Source organism: Lytechinus pictus, chromosome 1 (genome assembly GCF_037042905.1).
Source record: "Lytechinus pictus isolate F3 Inbred chromosome 1, Lp3.0, whole genome shotgun sequence".
Taxonomy (NCBI): Eukaryota; Metazoa; Echinodermata; class Echinoidea; order Temnopleuroida; family Toxopneustidae; genus Lytechinus; species Lytechinus pictus.
In genome coordinates, this window is record NC_087245.1 from 31,310,023 (window position 1) to 31,336,076 (window position 26,054).

The 26,054-nt window shown below is 37.0% G+C and overlaps 1 protein-coding gene across 2 annotated transcripts; it reads left to right on the top strand.

Annotated features, from left to right (window-relative positions):
• Positions 1-3,012: 3,012 nt before the first annotated feature.
• On the top strand, positions 3,013-25,550 carry LOC129260999 (telomeric repeat-binding factor 2-like). Of its 2 annotated transcripts, none has more exons than XM_064100369.1 (9): positions 3,013-3,217; positions 7,933-8,174; positions 9,349-9,447; positions 12,666-12,812; positions 15,151-15,273; positions 17,378-17,429; positions 20,839-20,899; positions 22,240-22,385; positions 23,200-25,550. In XM_064100369.1, exons 1-9 carry the CDS (start codon positions 3,070-3,072, stop codon positions 23,463-23,465), a joined length of 1,284 nt encoding a protein of 427 aa, XP_063956439.1. In that variant the 5' UTR covers positions 3,013-3,069; the 3' UTR covers positions 23,466-25,550. The 2 variants fall into 2 exon arrangements, with proteins under 2 accessions (XP_063956439.1, XP_063956444.1); XM_064100374.1 differs by having other exon boundaries at positions 15,151-15,222.
• Positions 25,551-26,054: the final 504 nt, after the last annotated feature.

Consider the following 26,054-nt stretch of genomic DNA (forward strand, 5'->3'; position numbering starts at 1 on the left):
TTAGCTTTATTCATCAACAAGACTAGGTACATATACATGTACATATAAGGACTTTATAAATGCAAAAGCATTGCGCGCCGGGGCTGAAATTTGAAAAATTAACCTGACTGAATAAGCCATTTTCACTGCATCCTTGTGCTGCACAAGAACATGGAGTACTATTGCCTTCTCAATCTAAAAATGGCATGACTGCCGTTTGTATGTGTGTTAACGGGCTCTTTCTGGTTTTATTTCCCTTGGATACACTATTTCAAATTTAAATTCTCATTTCAATCTTTGTTCTCAACTTATTTTATAAACCGGGATAATTAAAGCAGGTCTGAATTAAAGAATACTAACAACAAACTTAAGTGTGTTAGCTTTATTCATCAGAAAATATTAATATCAAGAAAAAAAAAGTGACATTCAATAGGTTCATAAAATAAACGGGGCACAGGGGGCACATCCCATGCGCTTGGTCGTTGGGAGTCGCGATTTAAAAATATATATATATATACAGTGCGTATCAAAAAAAAGTTTACACTTTGAAAAAATCCTGTAAAATTATACATTTGTAATATTTTGAAGATTTTTCCACATTTTAACATTGGTACAGATCCATTTAAGCAAATGACAATATAACTGCCGAAAAATATTTCCGCTTGAATGAGCACCACTTACTTTTGAAAAGTTAGTGAAAAACGATTTGTGCAGAACTTTGAAAATGTTATGCGAATAAAAGTAGACCTTAATCATGAAGGATACATGGAATTTTGCTAGTAAAATTGATTTGAAGATATCTTTTGCCTTTTTGTATTTGTTTCCTTGCCCAAAACACTTCAAAGAGTGCATTTTGCCCCACCCCACTCCCCCACACACCGAGGCCATTATGACGATATTTGCTTTACACTGAGCTGTGATTTACATGGAATGGCTTAAGCCTGATTTTCATTTTGTTCATAATTGCCAAGCTTGGGAAAAGTGTGGAGAAACAAGTATTAAATGAAAAATAAAATGTAAACCCACATTCAATGATAAAAACTTAGTGAAAAAATGCTGGAGATGTCTGATATAAACTTTTGTTCAGATTAAGTTATGTCCTCAGATCAAGCTGGCACAAAAAGGGTAAAGGTTGTGCTTACTAAGTGTTAAAATTTCAATTTGGGTGGCAAAATTGTTCCAAAATGCTTGAATGTATCCGTTTTATTTCAATTGACTAAAAGTGCAAGGGAAATGTCTGAGAAATGTTTCGCAGGCAGGGGTGTCGATCCATTTTTCAGATTGGGGGGGGGGGGCAAAATCATGAATCAACTTTCCAAAGGCGCTCGATCACACAAAACAAACAGACTCAAACACACACACACACACACATATGCCTATATATATATATATATGCACACACACACACACACACACATCTCACCAACAAATTAAATTTTAAAAACTTTAAAAAAATAATAGATGCGAGCGCGAAGCGCGAGCTTAAAATTTTGATATTTTGATCTGAAAAAAGAAGAAGTTTAATTGACGTTTTTAATAAAGAACAAGAAATATATCCAACAAAAGATTATTGCAAATCGAAGTGGGAGTTCTTTTGAGGTATAGAACTGAAAACGGGACATTCTATTCACCTATTCAATCATGAAAAGTATGGGTTTTTGCTACAGAAATGATGCGAGCGCGAGCTGAAATTTTTTTATATTCTAATCTGAAAACCGGACATTTTGAGCACGATTTTAGATGAAGAACAAGTTGTGTATCTCAATCTCGCTTGCTGATTTCTGTGTAACATTACAATCTTATTTTATTTTTTGCACATGCGGAATTATTGGGGGGGCAAAACGATATGTTTGCCCCCCAATATTTTCATTGGTGGGGCGGTTGCCCCCCCTGCCCCCCCCCCCCATGATTGACGCCTCTGTTCGCAGGGTAAGTTTGATTTCGCCCTTTCCCCTTGACACAGCGTGAAAACGAGCATTTCTGCGCAAACAGATTTCTACGAGCTTTACAAAAATGGACAGTGCTCACTCAAGTGTAATATTCTGACAAAACTTTTACTTTCATTGGATAGATGAGACCCAAACCCAAGATTATATGTGGAAAAATTACCCACATGTTGTATATTTTTTAATTCCCAGTGCTTTTTCACAGTGTAAACTTTTTTTTGATACGCACTGTATAATCTAAGCAGTTACCTTTAGTGACCTTTTTTCTTTTTATCACCAATCTGTTTATGAAAGGCATGGTTTCATTCAACAACAATTAATACAAGAAAACTTCAAGAAAAAGAATGATGGTCATCATGCGCATACACGCGGCCGTCAATTATCATGATCATCTTGTAGTCCTTTGATCATGATAATCATGATCATTATTTTCATATGATTCACATTATGATGTCCGGAAATTATCGGGGGATGAAAACACATGCCATCCCTTCTACCTGAAATATTGGGGAGATATATATATCCCATCCCACCCCCACCAAGACCTATGAATTTAAGTTTACTTAGTAATTCTATTCTATTTTGTTATGTTCCTTTTTTAGTAGGCCTATTTGCTCTAGGCATATCTCGGCTCTGACTGGTAAACATGTCAATTTGCAATAAATAAAACCGGGAGTGCTACACTACAGGCGGTAAGGGTGACTACCACCATGACTTTGAAAGAAGTGAAGAGAAAAAGGAATGGGAATACAAAAAGAAAGAGAAAAAGGGAAAGGAAGTAGGAGAAATAAGATTTATATTGCCCCAAAGAAGGATTGCCTATGATTTTGAGTGATTTTCGATTCTCGTGTGTTCTCATGGAATTTTTTTGCTGTCTACGATACCCCTGCCACCCCTCCCTGCCAACATAAGAAGCACACCTAATTTTGTCTGAAGGAGAGCAGCAATAGACATTCTACTTTGATCGATGAACAGGCTTAGTCCTACAACATCGTTGTTGTAAACTAAACTAAACTAAAGAACACGCCAAAACTGGTTTAGATTTGGTGACAGAGTCTACTTTTCAAAATTGCTTTAGTAGCTCAAAGACACCATGAAACCTTAACCCGCGCCGAAGATATGATTTGAAATCAAAAAAGTTATCATGGAATCTAACACCTCAGAACTTCTCATGAAAGCAGATGACTGCGAAATATTTGGATGGATTTTTGATTATGCTGCATGGATGGCATGGGACGAATTCCAGCGAAATCATACCGTCGATTCCAGAACAGAAAGGTCATTCATGACGGGTACGTTAAAGCGCGCGGAGGGCGGGGTGTTGAGGGAGGCGCCAAGGCCGGAGGAACGCCCGAGTGCCTGGCCTGAGTTACGGCAGTATGCAAGGTCCTAATCCCATCTGCCACGACTGGTGCGGGGCTGAGCCAGGCCCAGGGTGACCAGATTTCACAAAATGAAATACGGGACAATCGAAAAAGCACGCTAGCTGCACGAGCGGATCTACCGAGCCAACAAAGAAGGCTAATGTTAGACTTGTAAAAAATATATATATAAAGGAAGGGAAGGTGAACGAAAGAATGAAGGAGAGGAAGAAGAGATGAGAGAAAAAGAGACAAATTGAGACTTTAATAAGAGGAAAGAAAAAAAATGAAGGGCAAAATGAAGGAAAAAATAAAACAAGTTAGAATAAAAGCAGGATAAATGAAAGATTGGGAAAAGGTGTCCATCATTCTTTGAAATGAATAAAGAAAGGAAGGAAGGGAAGATGAAGAAATGTGTGAAAGAAAAAAATAAAGGAGAGAAAGGAGGAAGAAAGAAAGAAGGAAGGAAGGAAAGAAAAATGTTTCATTCATTCTTTCAAAGAAAGAAAGAAGAAAACAGGAAGGAAGGAAAAGAATATAAGGGAAAAAATAAGATTAAGAAGGAAAAAAGAAAATGAAGAATGAAAGAAAAGATGAAAGAGAGGGAGGAAAGAATGAAAAAAAGAACGAAAATAATGGAAGGAGAGAAAGAACGAAAAGAAAAAGGAGAGGAAGGGAGAAGGAAGGAAAAGAATGAAAGAAAAAAAAGGAAAGTGGGAGAAAGAAAGAAAAATGAACAGAGAGAGAAAGGAAGGACAAGATAGAAAAGGAAAAATAATTAAAGAAAAGAGTTCAAACTTCAAGCAAATCTACAAAAATCCAATCATCTAAAAAAATATATATATATTTTGAAATATATTTAAAAACGGTAGCACTTGCGGGGCTTCGTTCAAGGTACAAAGAATTTTCTATATTTTTTGTTTAATTTGTCATCGCTTTGAATGTTTTCCAAAAAGTATCATCAGCAAAAATAATATAAAAAGTACATTTTTAAAGTTATTGCATTTATTGGTGTCTCTATTTTATCAAACAATCATTGGAATTGCGCTTACAATGAATCAAGAATCTAGTTTTAAAATACCCACAAGCTGAATTAAGGTTGTGAATTGTATATTAGCGCCACCAACGACCTTCCTTTTATTTCTGTGGAAGAGACATGCGAAGCCACTTTCCAGGCCGGAGTAAGCGATTTTGCTCTTTTTTGTGTCCTTTTTATATTAAAATATATGTTAAAAATTGAAAATGAAACACTTTTCACCAGAAAAAGCCCTGGTGAGTAGCGGAATGAGTTTCGGCTAACATTATTCGCGTTATGAAGAGACAACTCTACAGTCCACTGCGTAGACACGTACATAGTGCGAGGTTAGTATAGTATACTAACCTGGCAATACGTGTGAGTGGCCTAACGTTAGCCAGGCAGGCGCAGGTTCTTTGTAGTAGAGAGTAAAGTTACTCACGTTAGCCTTAAAGGTCAAGTCCACCTCAGGAAAATGCTGACTTGAATAAATAGACAAAATCAAACTAGCATAGTGCTGAAAATTTCATCAAAATTGGATGTAATATAAGAAAGTTATGACATTTTAAAGTTTTGCTTATTTTTCACAAAACAGTGATATGCACAACTAGGTGAGTCAGTATACAAATAGCGAATAGGCATGAGTGCGATGGTGCGAGATTTCGCATGAGGTGAAAGAAAGATGATCTATTCAACGAGGCGTTAGCCGAGTTGAATAGAGTGTTTCTTTCTTTCACCGAATGCGAAATCTCGCACCATTGCACTCATGCCTATTCGCTATTTGTGTTGTACAACGCCTCGGAGTTTAGCGAATTTATGAAAAACAAAGAGTTTTTCCTGCAGTAATCTATGAAAAGGGAGCAAAAATATGGAAAGCGAAAAGCAAAATCCCACACAAGCGAACACCTCGGGCAGCATTGCGCATTTAGCCAGCAGGCTATACGCGTATTGCACCTGCATTCTTACTGAGCGCAATGAATTGAATCGTATTGTGACGTCACCTCCTAAAGCCGTGCAACGGTACATTTTGGATGGTACGTCTTTTGTGCAACGGTACGAATGTTTGACATTCAGCCTCCCATTTGCTCGCGTACAACAAGCTAAGTAGGCGTTGTACAATAGATGATGTCAATCACTCACTATTTCTTTTGTTTTTTATTGTTTGAATTATACAATATTTCATTTTTTTAGATTTGACAATAAGGACCAACTTGACTGAACCATATAGTATTGAACAATACTTATTCTACATATTCAGGGAGGAATTAATCGGTGTATCACTTGACAATGGGGAGAAATTTAGAATATTTCATATAATAAAATACAAAAGAAATAGTGAGTGGATGACGTCATAGTCTCCTCATTTGCATACCAGCCAGGATGTGCATATAACTGTTTTGTGAAATTAAGGGAAACTTTAAAATGTCATAACTTTCTTATTTTACATCCGATTTTGATGAAATTTTCAGTGTTAAGTTTGTTGGATTTTTCTCTTTTTATTCAAATCAACTTTTTGTTGGGGTGGACCTGTCCTTTAAATACTATTCACGGAGCCAGAGCGTGTGCCTGTTGAACTCTTACCTGCTTTAACACGGGTTGGGAAAAAATTAAACCTGGCTTAACTTAAGTCTTGACTTTAGATCTAGAGTCTATCCCCTGATTTTCCGTTTTCCCTCTCAATGAATCCAGCGAGGCATAGATTAGATTAGAAATCATGATGATTACGCGAACAGTTATAATTTTTTTCTTGGATGTAATTTTTTTTCACTTTTGTATATTTGATGTTAGAATCTACAGTAACGTATAGAGGCGCTGGTCAGAAAATTTGGATTGTCCCATTTTACAGGGACTGTCTCAGTTTTCAGAGATTTTTCCACACAAAAAATCTAGAAAAGTTCATTCTCTTGTTAAGTGCGGACACTAATCAAGTGTGCTAGTCAATGTACCAGGACCAGGTTTCATAACGATTATTGGACAACAGTGCAGAAGTCGTGAAAAATCTATGGTGAACTGGGGGAATTGAGGTCACTGAATCTATTTTTAGCACTCTCAATCCCCGTAATTGCCATCTATGTCCCGCAGGGGTAAGTGTAAAAAAAAACTGTCCCTATAAACAAGGACAATCTCAATTTATCAAGACATGATTTGTATTGGTTTACAAGGATATCCTTGTTTTCTGGGAAAAACCCAATTTTTGGACCAGCGCCTCCACTGATTTATTTTTTTTCAAAACAAAATATTTTTTGAAAAGACCCAATTATAAAAAAAAAGTATTTAGAAGATGGGTTCGACTCGCCACTGTTTACTCCGTTAGCTAATTGAGCTGATTTTAGCGGACCATCACATATTTGCGATCAATTCCTGTGTCGTCAAGAACATTAAGGACATTGTTATGATTGTTGACATAAGGATAATCAAGTATCAATGATTGTCAAGCATGAGTCTTGGGTCACATGATCAAGGTTAAAGCCAAAGGTCATTTGACCCGTTAATGAATTTGATATTTTATTATCTTATGAATGGTGTTTCTTTAAAATAATTATTCAACAGCTGTTTTCAAAGTCAGCACTGCTGCTATATTGAATTGCATAATGCAGGCGAGACTGCCAGAGGCATTCCACTTGTTTAATTCATTGTCCAGTCTATGAGTTAAAGATGTTTAGTTTTACTATTGACCAAAATGTCTGAAAGCTGGGATTAGTGGGTGAAAATTGGTTGCTCGAATGAAACAAGGAATCTAGATCTTAATAGTTAGGCCTACAGCTTGAGTTGAATGATCAATTGTAAAATTGAAATAGTTATTTGCGATTGATTACTGTAAAAGTGGAAATTTTCGCGGATTTCGCGGCAAGATCGGCGAGTGCGAATTTAAAAACACGCGAATTTATAAGCATCTATATTAATGCAAGTTTTGAACCGCGATTCAATTGCGTGTATCGTTTTGGCAAATAGATTGCATAATTTGACATATAGAGGGCGGCATTTAAGCAAGCAAGCTTGAGCTCCAAAATCATATGCATCGCGAGAATTTGTTCCAAAGCAATGCAATAATTTTTTAACAGTCGCAGATCGGTATTTAAATTATGATTTTGGTTGAAATATAAATTGCTTTTGCTGTTTGATTGGTGAGTGTTTAGATCTGTTAAGTTTTTAAGAAGACTTTGGGTCGATCGCCATGTTTCTTGATTGATCCCATGCACTTTGAATAGCCGTAATCCCCCCGGTACTTACCCGGTGCTCGGCCGTCCATACCAGGCCAGCAGCTAGCAGCGCCTCCGTTTTTGCCTTCCCCGATGTCCGCCCCGCGAGAAAAGTTGCGCTAAATGTCACAAAAGCTCATGATTGGATCAAAACAATGCTGAATTATGCCACTTTAGAGCTAGAGTTATGATCAGAAAATACAATTTCATTGCTGAAATGTTAATTAAAACCATTCACAGACACAGATGGGCAAGATTCGCAAGAAGGAAGTGACTTTGTTGTGATTATGGAGTGTGCAGCGCGAATTCAAGAACCCGCGAATATGTTTTGAAGCCGTCAAGCGCGAAAAATTAATCCCGCGAAAATAACAGCGTTTACAGTACTTTACAAACATTTTCTTGTAACCCCTTTAATCTTTTTTTTTTTACAGGAGTGATGGAGTACACCCCAGGGGTGAACCAAGAAAGGATCCACCATGTTGAGTTTGTCCATCTCCTCTGCCTGTTGGCTGACGGTGAGAAGGTCGACCTGTGTTACACCAGAGGGGATGAAGCCCATCGTACACCCCTGGAGATTGCCTTGGATAACGTCACTAAGCTTGAGGAAAGCATGAAACAGAAGAGCCCGATGCGGAGCGAAATGGCCGAATTGAGACGACTCATCAAGATTCAGGTGAGAAAATTTTCCCTTTTATTATTCTGTGTGTTACTTACTTTTGTTGGTGTGAACTGGGTCATTGTTGTTGCCATACATGTGAATCAATACACTTGTGATTCCATACTCCAGAGACCATTGCTCCAATGGATCATAATTTGCATGTAGGGGTGAGGGGGGAGTTCTCCCTGGTGTAAATTTGGTTAAATAGAAGCACACCAAAAAAAACACCAAAAACATTGGTGAAGATTTGCCAAAAATCCATCCAAGAATAACATGGTTTATTATTTTTGTAAAGAAATGTGCTAAAGAGCAATTTTGTATGAGCAAAGGCCCAGTCACACTCACCTCTAATTTACAAGGCAAGATTTCCTGGTTCTGAAATCAAAAATATATATTGTACTTTGCTAAAATTGAATTTGAAGCAAGTCAAAATTGGGCCCAATATGGAAAGAATGATCGTTTTGAGGAGACAAGAACCAGGTGAGGTCATTCTTCATTTGTATAATTTATATTCTGTGTGTCACTATGGTTTGTAGACTAGGCTGTTGTTTGGTTTGATTGTGAATGTGTGCAAATACTAAATTTTTAAAGATAATAGCTTATTTTATTCATTGTCAGAGTTTGCAAAGCACAACAATTATTATCCCAGCATTAGCTTGAGCCACATGTGCCACTTCATCAGGGGTGCTCTGTGCATTAACAGAATTAATCCTACCAATTACCCAGATACCTCACCTGGGTTGATAGCATCACAATATGGATCAGTTTCTTGCTGAAGGAAATTACACGCTGTCTTACATTTGAACCCATGACCTCTGTTATAAAGTCCAGAGACTATCCCACTGGAGTCAACTAGACCAGGGCCCCGTCTTACAAAGAGTTGGGATTGATCCAATCAATCACAATTATGGACGGCCAGCAACTTCAACATCTAACATGCATGCATGTCTGTTCAAAATATTTTCTATGATGTATATTCATACATTCGTAGTTGTCTTGAAGATTCAGTGCCATTCTCTCTGTTTACTAAGGAGATTGTGCAAATTTCCTGTAGAAAAAATTATGAAACTGATGGATTTCCATAGAGTTACGATTGATTGGATCAATCGTAACTCTTTGTAAGACAGGGCCCAGAACTCTCCATTAGGTTTGTTAACAATGTATCAACATGTTTCCTCTGTTCATACAGGCCGTTCTTGCTCTGTTGAGGGCTCGGGATACACACTCTGCTAAGAATCTTCTGACAGCATTCTGGCCAAAGCAGATTAAACGATCAGCAGAAGATAAGGTAAATAAAAGCATGCAAAAAATTTGATGTGCTAGACACCGTTCTCATTATACTTTCTAAAACTGGTTTACTGAAAACCGGTTCAGGAAACAAGTTTGGAAGATCGCTTTGCTAGCGTTCCCATTTGATCACCCGAAAGTGGTTTTCAAAACCACTTCATGTAAAGCTGTCTTGTTGCCATGGGAACACTCTTAGTGGGATGACATGTTTTGCGCTAAATTTGAAACCGCAGAGTTGGCAGAGAGAGCGAAGTTGGCTCAGTCAGTAAAGTGTCTGCCAGTCGAACCAAAGATCGTGGGTTCGAGTCCACCCCGGATGGATGACTGAAGCCATTGCGTTGTGTGTAAACGTCTCTCTCCTGTTTCATAGATGCAGGCTATGTTACAGTGGAAAACACTCTGTCTCTCAGATAGGACGTTAAATGGAGGCCCTGTGTAGAGGAGAGTCACCACCTTTGCACGTTAAGAACCCACTGCACTATTCGAATAAGAGTAGGGGAAACCCCGGTGAAGTGGTCCACCTGCATTCCCCCAACCAGGTATATCGAGAGGAGAGACCTGCGGGTCACAGTTCTGTGTGCGCGCCCCTCTAGGCGACCCAGATCGGCTGGCTCCTCCATAAATGCGCCTTTGAATGTCTTTGACAGATATATGGCGCTATACAAATGCTGTGCATCATCATCATCTTTCCACATACAGTGTGTGGAGTAGCGCGCTCAAAATGTGCAAAGATCGCTTCCCGAAGAACGGTTGTGTCCTCACTAAAACCAGTTTAACGAGGCAAAGCGATCTTCAAAACTACAACTCGAGGTGGTTTTCACTTCCAAGACCTCTTCGGCCGTTCTCATTACACGTTAAACTAGTTTCCATGAAACTAGTTTTAGGACGGTAGTGAGAACGGTGTCCATGTATCCTAGCAGTCAGGAAAGACTTTCACATTTCATCCCTCCCTGAATATGCCATTGTTGCAAGCTATTATAAAATGAAGAGCTTCCAGATCTACAAAAATTTAGATATTATATAGTGAGTAACATCATCGACTCTTGATTTGCACATCACAGTTTTGTGAATATGACTTTTGTGAAAATAAAGTTAGTTTTGAATGTGTCATGGATTTCTTATTCTACATCCAATTTCTATTAAAGTTTCATTGTTATACTTGTTTGATTTTTCTCTTATTCAAATCAACTTTTTGTTGGGGTGAACTTGACCTTTAACAAATATGACATTTGGACAGGGTGTTGTCATTTTTTTTTCTTGGCAATTCAAACCCTTTGTTGTTTTTTAATGTTTAAAATTTTTGAATTTAGTGTATCAGACAGGTGAAATTAAGTCTCCATATTTATTGAATTCAATTAGATATTACTGAGTGGTTGTAGATTCTCATGTCCTCATAGACATGACAATATGACATGCAGTAAGGTTTTCTTGCCAAAAGTCGATCACACATTTCCTGCAGGAATCCCGCAAGCGGCTCTTCATTACCAATCCTCACATATCATCATGTAGATAAAGTAATGGGGAATGCAGGGGAACAGCTGTGAGAGATGCTTAGTGCCTTTGTAGCGGGATGCCCAATAAAAGATGCTGCAAATTTTGTATTAAAAGCCGATGCGCTACGAATTATGCATAACACCACTGGATCCCGATGTGAATGAAATATGCGTCTTTCACTCCGGCTTTTCCCCATTCCCATTTTATTTCTGTAATGAATATTGGGACTTGCAAAGGGCAAGTCTTGTGAGATTCCTGTTGGAACAACTCGGCTCTGACCTGGGGCCCATCTTACAAAGAGTTGCGATTGATCCGTTCAATCGCAACTAAGGAAAGCCAGCAAAGTCAACATATAATTATAAAATGCATGTTTGTTCAAAAAAATTCTAGATATGTGTGTATATCCATAAATTCATTGATATCTTGATAATTTGGTGTGTACTCCTTTGTATACAAAGGACATTTTACAAATTTCCTGTATAAAAAATTGACACTGATGGATTTCCATAGAGTTACGTTAATTGGATAAATCGTAACTCTTTGTAGGATGGGGCCCTGTTCGTAATGACCCTTGACATTGAGGAGACAAGAACCTCCATGGTTAAACGATACTGAAATCTTGCACTGTCGTTGGCTTCTGGTTAATTGCCATTGGTCATAGATTGCAAACATTTATTACTGATAATATCAGTTTTTAGGACACAGGGCCCTCCACTCCTGTGTGTATACAGTGGAAAGTTCATCATCATCATTTTATTCAGTCAGCATTTTGACTCGTGCGCCATGATGACACTCCCTCCTTCCACTTCATTCTGTCTTGATCATCCTCCTCGTACAGACCAATCTTACTGCTCTCCTTCTTTACCATATCTATCTTTGGTCTCCCTCTCCTCTCATTCCATCCACTTCCAGATTCCATGCTCTTTTAACAGGTCCCTCTTCCCTCCTCCAACACATGGTCCATCCATCTCAGACCACTCCTCCTTTATACCACTTCCACAACACTTTCTTCCAAACCCAACCTTTCCATGAGCTCACTCGTGTCCTTTCTATCATATCTGAACACCACACAGTATAGTATGGTATTGGAATAATAATTCAATATTATAAAATATATCATGATGCCATTATGGGTAAAAGATAAAGGAGATGGTTTCAGTTTGGCTGCTCTCCCTTCACAATTTTTGTTTTGTTTTTGTTTTGTTGTTGTTTTGTTTTTGTGTGTTTTATATATAAAATCTTTATTCAGATTGTTGTACACTTTCTAAGTATAAACGTAGAGACTTATTTTTTGGTATTGTCTTACAAAATATGGAGATATAAATATGTATTTTTTTATTATGGGATAGCCTATTCACATCTTTATTAAACAAAGTATTATATATATCAATTTTATTATTTGCTCAGAACTTAAAAAGTCTTTGTTTGGATTTGTTTCATCATACAATACCGCATTATTATACAGTAAATACAAGTGAAAGAAACTGTTTTTCTCTGTTTGTTTTATGTGTTGTGATAATCTTTGTTCAAAAAATGTTTATCATAATGTATAATAGTTCATTTGTTATATTGCTGTATACATGTACTTCACTTTATTTTGTATATTTAATAAATTTATTACCCTTGTATGTATGAAAAATGTGATATCTGAATAAAGGCTAAAAAAACATTTAAAAAAAACCACACAAATAAGAATTTATTTTAATCACTGCTCTTTCTATGCAGGAGGTTGTGACTACTCTGAACGCCATGATAGAAGGCAAGAAGAACAAGGCATTTGATGCGGCACACAGCCATCCAAAGTTCTGCCAGTCGCTGATACCCATCCTGAAGCAGGTCCATGACCGGTTCAAGAGGCCGTTCCTCATCGAGGTCAGTTAAGGTTTTCTCTTCTGTGGGTTGTAAAACGGACCCAATCTGATTTTTTGCTCATTATTGCCAACTTTAATGCAGCAAACGTCAAAATCCTGGCATAGTAATTTCTTGTGAGTGGGCTGTATGTGCGCATAGCCATAGAACTTGTACTGTAACTGCATTGGCGATGTTGAATTAGGGTTTCGTTTAATAAGCTGGAGCTCTTCGTCTTTGCAGCATTTAATTTTCGCTGTATACAAAATGGATTTCATATTGATACTGCTCTTTGGTTTACTTGTGAAAAAATATCAGGTGAGTCATTTTTGTCTACGCTTTTCCGACGGCGGCAGCAGCGTCAACATCAAATCTTAACCCAAGGTTAAGTTTTTGAAATGATATCATAACTTAGAAAGTATATGGACCTAGTTCATGAAACTTGGACATAAGGGTAATCAAGTATTACTGAACAACTTGCCTTGGTTTCAGGTCACATGACCAAGACCAAAGGTCATTTAGGGTCAATGAACTTAGACCACGTTGGGGGAATCAATTTCGAAATCTTTTTTCAATTCAATTCAGCATTTATTTCCAAATTCATTGAAAAGAACAAAATGAGAACAAAAGTATATATACACAAAGAAAAAATGAATAACATAAAACAAAGCACAGGTATCAACAGAACATAACTGAAACAAATAGTGGTGATGATAAAATTATGGTTGGCACATGATTATAGAAATATAGATGAACAAAATAATGAATGGAAATTGGGCATGCACAAAAAAGCCATAAAAAGGCTTGTTAAAACGCACATACCCAAGAAATATCAATCGTTAAAAATAAAATTCAGTATATGGTATTAGGTATTAGGTATACTTAACCTACAGTAAGGCTAAGTTTTTGAAATGTCATCATAACTTAAAAAATATATGGACCTAGTTCATGAAACTTACACATAAGGGTAATGAAGTATTACTATCCTGCCCGAGATTCAGGTCACATGACCAAGGTCAAAGGTCATTTAGGGTCAATGAACTTTGGCCATGTTGGGGGTAATTGTTGAATTGCCATCATAACTTTGAAAGTTTATGGATATAGTTAATGAAATGTGGACATAGGGGTATTGCTCATCTTGGACAAGTCGTAGGTCACTTGATGAAGATCAAATGTCATTTAGGGTCAATGAATGTAGTAGCATATTATATGAATGGTGTTTTAGGGGGAATATATCATAGTCATTTTCAAAGTCAGCACTGCTGCTATATTGAATTGCGTAATGCAGACGAGAGTGCCAGAGGCGCTCCACTTGTTTCTAAAATATTTATGAGGGATGACAAGTAGTGTGAATTCTCATACTCGTAGTTCACCGTGAAAAGTCTGTTTTATACATACAAAGTTTGCTGGAAATTTGTGGTGATTGCCAGGTAATCTATTATGCTGGCCATACAGCAGGTTCGAGATTAAGTACTGTAGGTGACAAAACGTAATATTGAGAAAATTTCCTTAGTTTGATTCAATCTGATGCACCAGTCCTGTAACTCTTATTCCCTTAGAGGAAGTTAAGCCTTTAGTCTTTTGATTTCCATTAAGAGTGCTCTGAAATTGAAAGAATTTTCTTGGCAAGTTAAAGCGACAAAATTTATCAAGAGTGACATTCCACATTATGAAGTGAACATATACGTGGTTTAAGGTCAGCTCCATTGAGAGGAAAACTCCCCTGGTGACTTCATCAAAGAGCTGTTGTTTGGGTAAAAGCTTTCTCCTGGGAGATTTTTTCCCCCTTGCCAGTGAGCTCTCCTCTACAAGTGGTGTGCTTCAGGTTACAATAAGGAAAATGAAACCCTACAAACCAGTTGTGAATACAAAAGAGAAAAATACAAAAATGAATCAATGAAAGTTTGAGAAAAAGAAAATGAATGAATGAGCTTCAGATCACCAACACTAACACCGAACATGACATCATGATTTTTCCAATCTCTGGGGGTGGGTGGTTGGTAAATGGGGAAATTACATGTAAATCGTCAACACCAGCTTCAGCAGACGGCATTCAACACCAGCACTCAACACAAACTGCCCGAAATACGTCACATTTTTCAAGGTCAATCCTAACACCAGCCTGATTTCAAGTATGGTGTTGTTGCTGGTGTTGGTGCTGTCACATCACCAACACCAGATTTAAACTCCGTACTTGAAATCACCCATTGTTCATGTGGGAATGGTAAGTGGAGGACTTGCAATGTTGGCAGGTATGTTGTCCTCCTGGGGGGTGGTGAATGTCCTGATACTGAAAACACTTGTTTTTAAGATTCGCTTGTGGATGAACTTTCACCTTTACTGTTCAATGTTTTCTTTATAGGTAATTGCCAAGAAGAAGGACATCCAGACGGCAAAGCCAGCTACCGTCATCCCTCACAGTCAATTAAAGAAGGCATGTGGACCTAAAATGTGGAAAAAAGTTCTTGAGGCATCAGAGAAAATGGTACTTGTATCACTTTCTCTCCCTCTCTACTAACAAGATAGGGGTATTGAAGATAAATGCCAGACGTGGTGACGATTTCAAAATGAGTTCTTACAGAATCCACGAAAATGACCACCTAAGTTTTTGTATGTATGAATTAAAGATGTGTCAAAAGATTCTGGAAGAAATGATATAATTGCTGAGAAATTAGTAAAATAAGCATGGGATTCCAGCCAGATGTCAGGGTTTTTTTTTTGCCAAGCAATGATAATACATTGTCCCACATGGGTTTATCTTTGTTGGTGATCTTCCATGGGATTTATTTTCAGCTTGGATTTCAGGATTTCACAAAGTTTAGTTTTAGTAACTATCCCAATTCAAGATGCATGATATGTAGTTTCAGAGACTTTATCATTACATGTGGTGTCTACTGCAACTACATTCATTTGTCTTTAACAAAGGTACAGGATAGGAAATAATCTATATTTTTAGGGGCTATATTTCTTCCTTTTTTTTTACTTTCCACAATGGGGTGATTTCAGATTTTTTTTTTTTTTTTTAATTTTTTTATTTGAAGGGCTACCTTTAGGGGTAAAAAGTAATTGTGCAGTAAAAGCAAATATTATTCTTCTGCGACAGTTAGAATTTCTTGATAATTATTGATTTTCTTAATGATATTTAAATATTGTTTGGAACAGATCTTGGGGCAACTGTAGAAAGAATGATCGCCCCAAAGCATGCATTTTGGGGGAATTTTAGGGGGCACTTTGGGCTGTCATGGGGGTCAAATCGCCCGTCGCCATCATGTATTTCCTACGTTGGGTGGTATTCTGATTACTCCTTGTTCTTCCCTGCGCCTTGGATTCATCTTTCAATTGGATACATGTATCGCCTTAAATTTCTCATTTCTTACTTGTGACTGGTGGTACATGTATGTATGTCTTGGGGAAAAAAGTGGTCAACCCACAGGCCTCTCATGATAATGGACGTTTGTGGTGCAAATATTCTGGAATGCACGAGTTAAACCCTGTTTAATTCAAAATTGAGCAAGACTTTTAGTCCATATTTCTATGAAATGCTAGGTTTAATCTTACTTCTTCAATATTCATGGCAAAGAGTGTCCCGAATAATCCATAATCCATAATAATCGTAGAAATCCATGAAAAGACAGTCCCATTTCCATGTTAGATTTTTATCAGGGATACCTGATGGGTGCATTACAAACCAGTGTTCCTTTTACAGTCTACTTTAAGATACCTTCCTCTACAATTCTCTTGACCAGAGCCAACTTTCTTTTTATTCAAAGAACATAATGTTCTGCACTATGGATGTGTTCATGGTATGAAAACAATATCGAGTCTTCTTTGTTTTAACTGAATGTAGATACCATATTTTCAAGTAATTCAACCGCCGCCGTGAATAAACCACTCCCCCAAAATCGGGGAGGTTAAAAAAAAAATTGGCAGACAAAAATAAATAATATATTAGGTTAGCCAACTTCACTTAAAAAATATATAAAGATCAGAAATGATATAAATCATTTTTGCAATTTTGTAAGTGGTAACTTCAACTTTAACTTTATTTTTCAATGAATATAAATTATTTCTTTGTTGAACAAAGTATAAGAAAGGAAAAAGTAAAAAATAAAAAAAGGGACAGAAAATGAGAGAAAAAAGGAGAAATAGTAATGAAGAATAAAGGACATTATTTTTTGCTTTTTAAAAACCGATTACGATTATGGTCCATTACGATTGGTTTCGATTTCATGCATGTTATAGAGCATTTCCTATGAATAATCCGGGGAGGGGGAAAAGGGTGCGGTTAATTTACCAGAAAATATGATAAGGAATAATATTACACATGATAGTTTACCATAATAGCAAAGTTAAAGCAGTCATAAGTCCCTTATGATACTGGTCCAAGAGCCTCTTTATTTGACTTTTTATCCAATATTGTAAGTTTGATCACAGATTTTGAAGATAAGAAAAAAATTACTGTTAATGTTATTTTTTTCTTCATATTTTGTTATTCTTATAGGTTGGTGAAGATTTGAAGATAAAGGAAAAATTCCTGTTGTTAATGTTCTTTCATATTTTGTTCTTGTTTTCAATTTTCATACATGTAGGTCGAAGAAGGCAAGTCCTCCAGTTCAAGCTCATCTCCAAGACGTACTCCAAGTAAGATGTTATAAATTTAACTTTTGCAGGGCTGCCAACTATTAAAAAAAAAACTCCTATGATTTTCATAGGTTGTACAGTGCACCAAATTTCTGTGCACTGAAATTGGTCTCACTTTCATTTTATTACTCTTTGAGTGAGGTTGTGTTCTGGGGAGCCAGCAAGAAGTGAACCTCATTTTTTTTTTGTCTTACCTGCATAGCAGAGTGAGACTATAGGCGCCGCTTTACCAACAACGGCGTCAACATCAAATCTTAACCGAAGGTTAAGTTTTTTAAATGACAGCATAACTAAGAAAGTACATGTATATGGACCTAGTTAATGAAACTTGGACATAAGGTTAATCAAGTATTACTTAACATCCTGCCTGAGTTTCAGGTCACATGACCAAATTAACCGTTCTTCTGTTTTCCCATTTTTACATATTTCATTGATGAATCAAAATATTGAAAAAATTACTGTTTTTCTGTTTTAAATTTCGAAAATGGAACCAATTTTCACTCAATATTTAATTTTTGCTTTTTTCCGTTTCGAAATCAGAAAAAACAAATTGTCTAACAGTACCTTGATTTAGCAGCTCTGCTTGTGTTATCATCTATCAGCCTGGAGGTCCATACCTCCATAATCCCGTCTTACAAAGAGTTACGATTGATCCAATCAATCTCAACTGTATGGAAATCCATTCACACCATAATTTTTTCTGCTTGAAATTTGCAAGATCTCCGAGTTGGTAAACAAAGAGAATCACACTGAATCTTCAAGAGAATGATGAATACGGGTATATGACATTATTATATAGAAAATATTTGAACAAATTTGCACTTTAGATGTTGAAGTTGCTGGCCGTCCATAGTTGTGATTGATCGGATTAATCGCAACTCTTTGTAAGACGGGGCCCATGACATACATGTACCATCAAGACAACACTCGAATTGCATAGGTGCCAATTAGTGTAGGACTGATTTTCAGTACCGTAAGTAACGGAGTATAAACCGCACCCGTGGATTAACCGCACCCCCAACTTTGGACTAAAAAATAAAATAAAATAAAATCATCACACTCTCTTTCTAAATCCTTCTCACATTTTATTTGAGGTACCAAGAAACGAAAACTAAGTTAAAGATTTCAAATTATCAAAAGAGATTTCCGGTATACGGAAATCTGCTGTTCTTGATCAAGTCAACTACAAATGATAGCAAGAAAGAAAGGTTCCGACATTATTGGCCACTTACACAATCACCTCACAGTGTACACACACAGCATGCACTGCCGTTCTTGTACATTGCAAAGTACGATACGGTACCGGTACATCACATCACGATATCATCAAATTATGCTAAAGCTACCATGTCTTTCCCTGTGTAGGAAGAGGAAGAAACATTCACATTTCCCGCATCACAACCTCACTATCACTTTCAGAATTTGTCTAGCATTCAATGTCTTAGCATGAATTTTGGATACGGGATTACAGGAAGGTTCAAGAAACAAAGACATTGGCATTTTTTTTCAGTTGTTTTTTACGGCTTCGTGCCGTCTCTCGTGTGTGGTGGTGTCTTATGAAAAGCAAATAGGAAAGAAAAAAAAGCTGGCGCGCGCGGGCAGTAATTTAATCGTAATGGGACTTTGGGGGAGGGGAGGGGGTAAAATGAATAGCGCCAGCTTAAGTCTTACTATAACCACAATACAAAGCATGCAAGCTTTCACTCTCGCTCGGCTGTGCATGTGACAAAATATTACCGAGTATGCTTGGCGTGTGTTTGAACTTAGCAGGGGAATTTCGCTGCTTTGAATCAATGACTTAAGAATAAAGTCAAAATTAGTGTCATGAAGGTAGGTGCGTTTGTTAATCAAACTTTTATGGACAATTCTTGATTAAGATCATAATAATCGCTTCCCATTACATGCGGCTAATACCCCTCTAAACGACATTACACTAGGTGGCTACGCCCGGCCACTCGATGTGTTGTGAACTGCATGGCAGACGTCTACGGTACATGTTCGGAAGGGGTTACGATGGGCTGCTAAAATTATTATTTTCTTGAGTCTTTCTCTAGCCTTGTCATCATAACAGACATCAAATATCATGTTAGCTATAGATATAAACTAAACCAAAACCGATTTCCCTGTGAATAACCTTCGTTCAGGGGGAAATGGACTTGGTTTTTCTTTTCAGACCGAGTCTGGCTCAGACCTATCACCGTGGATAAACCGCACCCCTGACTTTTGCTTCTATCCCGCCGAGAAAAAGGTGTGGTTAAGAGAGCTTTACTTACGGTAATTACACATTGTAATAATAATAATAGGCATTTGTTTAGCGCTATCTTTCTATAAGCAATCTATTCTGAGGTGCATTGTTGTTATCACCATGGCTATAGCTCGAGCTGTAAAATGAGAGAATACTGAAGTTTTCATGCAAAATACTGGTAGTTTCAGTTTTATGTGTTTGTCATATGGTATTTCTGGCAGCTCTGAAATAGATAAATATTTACATAATATTGACTGGCCTTGAGGGGAACATCAAGTATGTCGCCCGCAACAGAATCATATTTGCCCGAGTCTTTAGACAATGGCAGTATGGTTCTTTTAAGGGCAACATATTTGATGTTTCCCGAAAGAAGAGCCAGTCAATATTATTATCATTACCTAAGGCTGTACAATGTGTAATTGAAGCTAATATTTGGAACAATTTATAAGCCTGTTAAACAGTGTTTGCTGATCACTACTTCTGATTCCAGGTTATTCACGAACTTAGCGAAGTAACCCTTAATAAGCAATTGTGACGTAAATTGTTACCTTGCAGTCGCGCATCATGCATGGCGCGCACATACACTTAACGCGTAGAAATATACAATGTGTTGGTTCATAAACCGGTTCCAGCCAGATTTTTCAAATACTAAAATTAGCGATCAAAATCGGCTCCTACTACGCAAGCGCATTAGCAGAAATATGGCCAATATTGCCCTCTGTTTTGTACAGGATTCCTACGGGCAAAGCCTGGGTGGGCAACATGGCAAATGTTTACCTCGTTGGTCTTGGATTGAAAGTAGCGAGCGAAACATGACTTTTATTTATCTGCTAAAATGCCTTGTAAGGTAATAATTGTTTATATATTCTGTAGTGACCCTCATGGGAGTTTAAGCTTCGGTTAAACAGCAGCAGAATGACAGTTCAAACGATAAAAATTTGGTCGATTGACAAACTACAATTTTTTTTTATAGAAAAGTACTTATTTTGGAGGTAGAGAATACAAATTTGCTCCTTCAAAGGGTTGCAGCTGTGACTCTGTGACTACACACGTACCCCCATTGGTGAAGTTCTTGCTTTACATGTGGTTTTAACAACTGAAATCCCTACATTTGACAACCTTTGCATCAACAAAGTAATTTTGCGTCTTGGTATTTTTTTTTAGGACGTGGTCGAAAGTTGCCGGCTTCATCAACTTCAGAAGAAGAGCCTAGTCCTGCGAAAAGGTGAGAAATTACATTCTTAAAGGGCAAGTCCTCTCCAAGATAAATTGGTTTGGATATAAATCAAATGATAGACCCAAAGGTCAGTCTTTACTGAATATCCCATATGGGCAATCCCATGAAATACGCACGTCAGACCCCCTAAACGTAGGACTTTCCGTGAAGGAATTGTCTCTTGTTCCCAAATTCATATGAAAGATTTATAATGCTCTCAAATTATCAAGAGTTGAGCAGTTAATGAATTGAAGTAAGTACAGAGAAACGAGGTTGACTATTTCATGGAATTCTGAAACTGTCGAAATAAGGACAAAAAGAATACCAACAAAGAGTAGGCTGAAATGCCCCCAAAACATTTCTTCAAGGCAAATGAATGTAATTGCAGTAAAAACTGATTTCTTGTCTGTAAAACCAAGATTAATTTTCACAATCCTATTTTAGACCAAGATCTGGGACAGTTGCATTAACGGAACTTTAGGAAATCATGAAATCTCAAGCTGAAAAACAATCGCCTGAATATCACCAACACAGATAAACACTTGTTGGACAGTGTATTATTATTGCTTGGAAAAATGGCCTGACATCTGACTGGCATGCCGGGCTCATTAATTTTCAGCAATTTCATAATTTCTTCATGAATCCTTTGGCACATATTTTTTGTATTTATTTATACAGTGGTGCTCAATTGTGAACCGCACCAGAAAAATGAACATATTTTAAGTGTTCAAGTTCTGCCATGTTTTAAATGAAGAGTTTGGTTGCAAAAGGGGTTAGGTCCACTCCAAGAAAATCAGTTGTTTTATTCTCCCATATTGCAATATTCATATGCGAAACTTAATTTTTACGATACCGTACCATGTGAACATAAAATAGGGTATAAAAGAAATCCACCTGTCTTCATATTTTTTTTGATATTTTCCCAAAAAATTCTTTGTGGACCTAACCCCTTTTGATAAAAGAGTTATTTTTCTTTGCCATTTCAACTTTTCTTTGGTATCTTTATAGAGCTACTAAAAATCTATACATTGAGACCATAAAAAAAATCAAATTTGATGAAAAATGGTTCTAACCCCTTTTGCAACTGAGCTCTTCAAATATTCTATTGTGAAGTCAGGTGATGATATATTACCTTAAATATTGTATTGCCAAACATTGTAGTGGTGTTGTCTACATTCAACACTCATCATGAAGAAGCGCATATTGTGAAGGGGTTCACTTACTTCTGAGCACAGCCATACATACAGACACTTGGACAAGGATTTCATTGGATTCTGTATGAACTCGTTTTTGATATCGTCATCACCTCCGGCATTTATCTTTTTATTCTTGATATTACCTTGCTCCAGGGGAAGAAGCATCCGATCACTGAAGTATGGACAGAGTTCCAAGATTGCCAAGAAGTCGTCAGATCCTGAAAAGAATACAGAGAAAGTAGAATGGGACAGCATCCTTGACAGTGATGAGGAAGGTGAACTGAAAACAAGGATAAATGGTAAAAGGTTTTTTTTCTATTCTACGTTTATGGTTATTCAACTGTGAAAGTAGAATGGGAGAACATAATAGACAGTGATAATGACTGAACTAAAAAATGAGAAATAAGAAGTGAAAATATTGGATTTGTTCTCCAAGTAAAATGAATATGAAATTCAGAGGCTCGTATTCTGAACTCCACGTTAACTTACATGATGGTATAAATCTATGGTTTAACTATGGATAGCCAATCTATCCATCAATCATAAAGAGAATGTGTTTCATTAAATAAATCAAAGGTTTGTCTATGCGATGCCTTTCTTTTCCATTAAAATCATCTGAAAGGAATGCCGTTGATATCAGAAAAAAATGGTTAAAGCAAAATTTTTACGCCTTTGACTTTCCATAATTTTGTAAACAAATTTAAACTCATATTGATTTTAAACCAGAGAAATCAGAATACAGGCTATTGGATTACATTGAGAAACGACATGTATCAAGAATAGGGATGTACAACTGAACATAAAATAGGGATTTTAAAAAAATGCAAGATAAATTTGTATGGGGGGATACTGATTTTCCCAAATGCACAACGAAAATGTAATGACCTCTGACAAAGTTTCAAGTTGTCATGTTTGCATTTTGAGGGTTTATATTGGTGAGGTATCTTTTGTACACATGTGTATGGAAATCAAGAAATCAAATTCTGTAATTTATACATAATATTAAATCAGGAGGATAATATGATAATCTACAGTGTGTATTGAAGTCATATTAATCTTTGTTCTACTCTTCAGATTCTCTTTCACTATAAATTGCATTTTTTTGTCCATCAGGTGACAAATCAATCAACACTCCTGTCATAAATGCCACCCTTGGAGAAATCCCAGGGAATATTCCACATCGAAAGCATCACAAGAACCCTACACCAACAAAGAGAAGGCCGTGGTCTTCGGAAGAAGAGGAGGAACTGAAGCTTGGCATCAACCGCTTCGGGGTCGGCAAGTGGGCGGAAATCAACGAGGCTTACTGTTTCAACAACAGGACAAACGTGCAGCTGAAGGACAAGTACAGGACAATGGTGAAACAAGGCCTTATTTAGACAGATAAGAAATGGACTATGATAAACTTAGGCCTCAGCATCAACTTGTTGTCTGGTGAGATGACTGCATGATGAATACAGGACAATGGTAATTCAATGTCTCCTAGATCAGCAACTAGTTGTCTGGCTAGTTTGTGAGACAGCAAGATAAGTCGACGAAGAAGATAACCAAGGTCTCCGCAGGAACTAAAAATCATCTGGCTTGTTTGTTAGACAGCAAGACAAGTCAAGTATAGTGATATACCAAAGCCTCCACAGCAACTAGTTGTCTTGCTCGTTTGTTAGACAGCAAGGTAAATCAAGGACGATGGTAAACCAAGGCCTCTGCAGCAACTTGTCTTGCTTGTTTGTTTGACGGCAACATAAGTCAAGTACAATGGTAAACCAAGGCCTCCACAGCAACTAGTCTTCTTGCTCGTTTGTTAGACAGCAAGATAAATCAAGGACGATGTTAAACCACGGCCTCCGGAGCAACTAGTCATCTGGCTTGTTTGTTAGACCGCAAGATAAGTCAAGGAAGAAGATAACCAAGGCCTCTGCAGCAACTAGTCGTCTTGCTAGTTGGTAGAAAGCAAGATAAGTCAAGGACGATGGTAAACCAAGACCTCCGCAGCAAAGTTTGAGATTTTACAATGTTCGTCACGAATACTGCACATCAATTTTCATGCACGATGATGTCACAATGACCTACTTGCATGATAGCATTTTTACAATTGCTTTCATCAAAAATATTAAATGCCTAACAATTGACCAATCAGATTGCAGGTATTTTGATACCCATTCTATGATACGTCATATGTGTCGGCAGCAATAATCTGTATAAAACGTTTGTCTTTAATGCTGTTTATTGATTGTTTTATTTCCGTGGAGCAATTGAACATACAAAATAAAATTGATTATCGGTAATGTTTCATGGTAAAATCATGGCAAAGTCATTGCATAGGAGGGGACAGTCACTAGCACAAATGTTTGAAAAAGGTGCCCCTCATGTAGAAGGCTTACACTATATATCATGTACAGTATCAACACGGGAATTTTGCTGCATGTATTAACAAATTGGTGTATTGCCAACAAAATATATATGTTTCATCGCAAGTATGTGATCATTTTTCTGTTAAACTGCATACCACTTCCTCACTATTGATCGACGTGATATGACTGAGATCAGGGCCCCCAGTAGCACAAAGTGTACCAATTGATTGCGGGGCTTCAATTTACGATTGATCATGCACAATAATCAATGCAATCAATCATAGAAATCGGCCCCACTATCAATTGCTAAGATTTATGTTACGGGGCCCAGTGCCCTGTTTCATAAAAAGATTGTTCAATTAATCGTAATTGGAAGTCTATGGTAAACCATGTACAAAAAGTTAAAATCAATTGTAAAAATGTTACAATCAGTTGTAGATATTGATCATATCTTTTAATGTTGCACCCCCTGGAAGTTAAGAATATTTTTCAATGCTGAAGCTAATACCGTGCGAGTCAAAAAAAAACTTGACACCTCACAAATCCGCAATTTGATACCATTTTTATGTGGTATGTCTTCACGCTTGGATAATCAGTAGGTATTCTTTGCAGCGATGCAAAGTTTGATTTACGCCAAAGTAAGGCATGAATGCAATTAATGAACCCCAGATGCCAATGTTGTCATAATCCTTCATGGGTAAGTTAACATTTTTGCAAAGCCCTTTTCAATAATATTAACTTGAGAATTAATAGTGTTTTTTATTACAATTATAATGTAAATTACTGAAAAAGTATTTTGAAATGGAATTTAATGCAACCCTTGTAGGACTATGACATCATTGGCATCTGGATTCATTCATTTGCACTCATGCCTTACTTTGGTGCAAATCAAAATTTACATCACTGCAAAGAATACCTCCTGATCATCCAAGCGTTAACACATACCACATATATATATATATATATATGGTATCAAATTATTTGGAAGAACATACTATTTCAGGCCATATGTATGATAATTATGTGTTCATGACATATTTTTTCCTTACATTGAAGATTTGTGAGGTGACCATGTTTTTTTGACTCACATGGTCTACTGAATGAATGTATACCAAAAGAAAAATCACTTTGAACATTGTAGCCGTGAATTACATATTTGTCATTGATTAAAGAGGAGTTTACCCTCACATCTTGTTTATTTCAATAGAAGCATAAACTTTGGCAACAATGACAGTTACAACTTTTTATGGTGCCAAACATGCGAGCAGCTCACCGCTCATCGTATGTCATGTAATGTAAATTCTATTAATTGCCAATTATGAATGGTTCCTGAATGATCAATTTTCCTTCGTAGAATGTATACGTGAAATGATTATATTGACTGGCCTTGAGGGGAACGTCAAGTATATTGCCAGCAAAATAATCATATTGGCCTGAGTCTTTAGACGAGGGCAATATGGGTCTTTAAGGGCAATATGTTTGATGTTCCCCGAAAGGAGAACCAGTCAATATTTTTCTTATCATCCAAATCAGATATCTAGAGCAAAAATCATGATAATGGTGATATTTCTATTAAGAATAGAGTTCTATTGTGCCATGTTTATATCAGGGTCTAGG